This window comes from Rutidosis leptorrhynchoides, chromosome 5 (assembly GCF_046630445.1).
Source record: "Rutidosis leptorrhynchoides isolate AG116_Rl617_1_P2 chromosome 5, CSIRO_AGI_Rlap_v1, whole genome shotgun sequence".
Classification (NCBI taxonomy): domain Eukaryota; kingdom Viridiplantae; phylum Streptophyta; class Magnoliopsida; order Asterales; family Asteraceae; genus Rutidosis; species Rutidosis leptorrhynchoides.
Window position 1 is genome coordinate 203,605,180 of NC_092337.1, and position 5,028 is coordinate 203,610,207.

A 5,028-nucleotide genomic window follows, 5' to 3' on the forward strand; every position below is an offset into this window, starting at 1 on the left:
ATCTGCCGGAACCTAGACGCTGACGGCCATTTTTTGTGAATAATTTACTCAAAATACTTAAAACACTTAAAATACACAATGAATGATTTAAAACTCTCTATGGAAGATCACTTAAGAGCTTCAAGACAAATTCATGGGACCGCTATAATTCCACCAACTATTAAAACTAGTTTCACTATTGAAAAACAAATACTAAATCTAATTAAAGAAGAATGTCATTTTAATGGAAAAATTGAGTAAGATGCTTATCAACATCTCCGAAATTTTGCTAGTATGTGAACGCTCTTTTAATACAATCAAATAGTGGATGAACACATTTATCTTATTCTTTTTCCCTGGACACTTAAGGGAGAAGCTAAAGATTGGTTTAATCAACTTGCGGAAAGAAAAATTTCTACATGGGATCAAATGGTTGAAATTTTTTTGAAAAGATTCTTCCCACCTTCCAAAATGATAAGATTACAAAATGAAATAAACCAATTTATACAAGAACCTCAAGAAACTTTATATAATGTTTGGACCAGATATGAAAAACTAATAAAGTCATGCCCTCAACATGGATTAAATGATGTTCAAAGATTAATACAATTCTATAAAAATATCACTATAGCTACTAGAAAAGAAATAGATACTGCCGCTGGAGGAGCAGCCCTTTCTAAAACCCCCGAGGATTTACAACAATTAATTTCGGATTTAGCCATTCAGTCGTATGATTGATACCAAGTGAATACAAATCAACAAGGATCTAAAGCTGAAGTTAGAAACGAGATAATCTCTTTACAGGAAAAGATAGAAGCTCTGGAAAAAGAATTAAAAGAAATAAAGGAAAAAACCTATGATAGAAAATATTTCTCAAGTATCACAAGGGGAAACTATAAGTAAAGGATTAGCAGATATGATGAGAGGATATATTTATAATCAGACTGAATTAAATAACGTTATTTTATATAAGATCTCTGTGTTATACCATAATCATCAAAATTTGATACTAAATTTAGAAAAGGATCTAGGAACCTTGTCTAAACAATTAGCCGTTAGAGAAACTGGAACATTACCATCTAACACCTTAGAAAATCCAAGAGGAAATCTAGAAGTACAAGCTATAACTACTAGGAGTGGTAAAACAACACAAGACCCTGTCACACCTAGTCAAGAAGAGAAACATGAACCTTTTGACGAATCTGGTACAACAAAAGTTGACAATGAAACTCCCTTGAAGACAGATGTATCTTTTAAGATTGATAAACCTTTGGAACCCGTTCCATACCCTCAACAATTAAAGAAGGCCAAACAACAGAAACGTATAGAGAATTTTGCTAATATGTTTAATAACATAAATGTTAACATTCCTTTAATAGACTTATTGAGAGAAAATTCACATTATAGAAAATATTTAAAAACCCTGTTGTCTAACAAAGGAAAAGATACCGAAAATTCCTCTAGGTTTATTATCAAAGAATGTAAAGCCATTTTTCAAAAGTTTGATGTACCCAAAAAACTAGGAGATGCAGGAAGTATTACTGTCCCGTGCTCATTCAATGATTCTAGAGTATATCAAGCATTAGTGGATATCGGCGCTAGTATAAATTTGATGCCCTATTCATTATATAAAAGATTAGGTCTAGGAGAACTAACTCCTACTAGAATGTCTATTTGCTTGGCCGATAGTTCTTTTAATTACCCAATGGGAATAGCCGAAAATATACAGGTAAAAATTAATAATTTACTTTTCCCGCTGACTTTGTTGTCCTAGAAATGGAAGAAAATGATAAAATCCCGATAATATTAGGACGACCATTTTTAAGAACTGCTGCTTTTGAATTTCAAATGCAGACTAAGATATATAGTCTAGGGGTAGGCAATGACAGAATTACTTTGAATAATAATCTTAAATTAGATCTCTCTTGTCCAACGATAAAATATATTGAAACTTGTATTGAAGAAGAAGTCAATGAATTTCTATCAACTAATATAGATGAATTCGTGTGTGAAGTAAAAGAGGAAAATCTTGATGATGAATTTGAACAATTAATGAAGATGAGTTTGTAAAAGAAGAAGAGCATGAACCAATAACTGATGAACTAAGAATAAAACACTCACTTGAAGTACCACCAAAATTGGAACTCAAAGAATTACCTTCGCATTTAGAATATGTTTTTCTAAAGGATAAATCTGAACTTCCCGTTATTATATCTTCCAAGTTTTCCGCAATTCAAAAAGAGCAACTATTGGAAGTTTTAAAGAAACATAAAAAGGCTTTTACATGGAAAACCTCTGACATTCCAAGAATTGACCCCACCTTCTGTACTCATAAAATTCTATTGGAAGAAAACGCAAAACCTGTAATTCAAAGACAAAGACGACTAAACCCTAATATGGTCGAAGTAGTAAAAAAGGAAGTTTTAAAACTATTGGACGCAGTAATGATTTACCCAATATCCGATAGCCAGTGGGTTAGTCTAGTGCAATGTGTCCCTAAAAAGGGAGGAACCACTGTTGTCCAAAATGAAAATAATGAATTATTTCCCACTCGAACAGTTACTGGTTGGCGAGTTTGCATAGATTATCGAAATTTTTACGAAGCAACTCAAAAAGATCACTTCCCACTTCCATTTATTGATCAAATGATTGAAAGATTAGCCGGAAAGGAATATTATTGTTTCTTGGATGGTTTTTCTGGATATTTTCAAATTCCAATAGATCCTAAGGATCAAGAGAAGACTACTTTCACTTGTCCTTTTGGTACTTTCGCTTATCGAAGAATACCTTTTGGGTTATGTAATGCCCCTGGCACCTTTCAAAGATGTATGACAGCTATCTTTCACGACATGGTGGAAGATTTCATGGAAGTTTATAATGATGATTTTTCCGTCTTTGGAACATCCTTTGATTCCTGTCTATCCAATCTTGATAAAATGCTCGCTCGCTGTGAAAAGATGAACCTTGTTCTTAATTGGGAGAAATGTCATTTTATGGTAAAAGAAGGCATTGTCCTTGGCCATAAAATTTCTAACAAAGGAATTGAAGTTGATAAGGCAAAAATTAATGTTATTTCCAATCTTGAACCCACTAATGTGAAAGCAATTAGAAGTTTTCTAGGACATGCTGGATTCTCTAGACGTTTTATTCAAGATTTCTCCAAAATTTCCCGTCCATTAACTAAACTCTTAGAGAAGGACGCACCTTTTGAATTTAACGAAGACTGTAAGAAAGCGTTCTCTATTTTAAAAAATAAACTTACCAACACACCTGTTATAGTATCACCTGATTGGTCAAAACCTTTTGAACTTATGTGTGACGCTAGTGATTATGCTATAGGAGCTGTTTTAGGACAACAAAAAGAAAAACACTTTCATCCTATTTATTACGTCAGTAAAATGTTAGCAGGAGCTCAGTTAAATTATACAACTACAGAGAAAGAATTATTAGCTATTGTTTTCGCATTAGATAAATTCCATTCATATTTAATAATGAATAAAGTAACAGTTTACACTGATCATTCTGCATTAAAATATCTACTCACTAAGCCTGATGCTAAAGCTCGACTCTTGCGATGGATTTTACTCCTACAAGAATTTGATTATGCAACTTATTGATAAAAAAGGAGCTGAAAACCTGGCAGCAGATCGTCTTTCGCGTTTAGAAAATCCTGATCTAGATGATTCCATCGAAATTAGAGACACATTCCCTGATAAATGTCTCATGATGATCTCTGATTAGTCATATCCATGGTTTGCTGACTTCGCAAATTATTTAGCCGCAAAAGAATTAAGGAAAGATTTTACATATCAACAAAGAAAAAAATTCTTCGCTGACCTTAAACATTATTTTTGGGAAAGTCCTTACTTATTTAAGGAAGGACCTGACCAAATCATTCGACGTTGCGTACATGGTAAAGAAGTAAATGAAATCCTAATACAATGCCATAGTAGTGCGCCCGGAGGACACTTTGGTCCAAATTACACGGCTCGCAAAGTATTAGATTATGGATTTTATTGGCCTACTATATTTCAAGATGCACATAAATTACTTCGATCGTGTGACGCATGCCAACGAGGAGGAAATCTTTCAAAACGCGATGAGATGCCCCGTCAAAATATTCAAGTATGTGAAATATTTGATGTGTGGGGTATTGATTTTATGGGACCATTTCCTTCTTCCGAAAGAAATCAATACATTCTGGTAGCAGTTGACTACGTTTCTAAATAGACTGAAGCAAAAGCTCTTCCTACTAATGATTCACGAGTAGTAGTTGACTTTCTTAAAAAATTATTTTGTCGATTCGGGTTTCCTAAAGCTTTAATTAGCGATTGTGGAATCCATTTTACTAATCAATTACTTGAAAGAGTTCTCAAAAGATATGGTGTTAACCATCATTTTTCTACAGCTTATCACCCTCAAACGAGTGGTCAGGTTAAAAAATCGAGGATTAAAAAGAATACTTGAACGAACAGTTGAAAATAACCCAAAACTTTGGTCTCAAAAACTAGATGATGCATTATGGGCTTTTTGGACTGCTTACAAAACTCCTATAGGAACTACTCCTTTTAAATTGGTTTATGGAAAAGCTTGTCATCTACCCGTTGAAATTGAGCACCACGCGTATTGGGCTTTAAAACAATGTAAATTAAATCCTAAAGAGTCGGAAAAACATAGATTAATTCAATTAAATAAGCTTGATGAACTTAGACTTTCGGCTTATAAGAACTCGATAATTTATAAAGAAAAAAACGAAAAAATGGCATGATGCACGAATTAAAAATATCAAAGTATTTCAACCAGGGGATAAAGTTTTAATTTTCCAATCAAAATATAAATTTTCTCCGGGAAAGTTAAAATCTAGATGGATGGATCCTTTCATAGTGAAGCAATCTTTCTCCACCGGATATGTTGAATTGTATAATAAAAAGGGTGAAACATTTAAAATAAATGGTCATAGATTGAAAATCTACTTTGAGAAAGATGCATTACTTGGAAGGGAAGTAATTTCCCTTAGCCCAATTAAAACTTAAAATTTTATGACCATAT

At 33.0% G+C, this 5,028-nt stretch overlaps 1 protein-coding gene across 1 annotated transcript; it reads left to right on the forward strand.

The window, feature by feature from the left end:
• Nucleotides 1-4,360: 4,360 nt before the first annotated feature.
• Nucleotides 4,361-4,747, forward strand: LOC139849240 (uncharacterized). Its single transcript, XM_071838899.1, has one exon. It carries the CDS (start codon nucleotides 4,361-4,363, stop codon nucleotides 4,745-4,747), a length of 387 nt encoding a protein of 128 aa, XP_071695000.1.
• The last annotated feature ends 281 nt before the right edge of the window (nucleotides 4,748-5,028 follow it).

Bases quoted from the DNA above. Each gene is read 5' to 3' on its own strand.
- LOC139849240 (XM_071838899.1), top strand. From the start codon at position 4,361: ATGGTGTTAACCATCATTTTTCTACAGCTTATCACCCTCAAACGAGTG.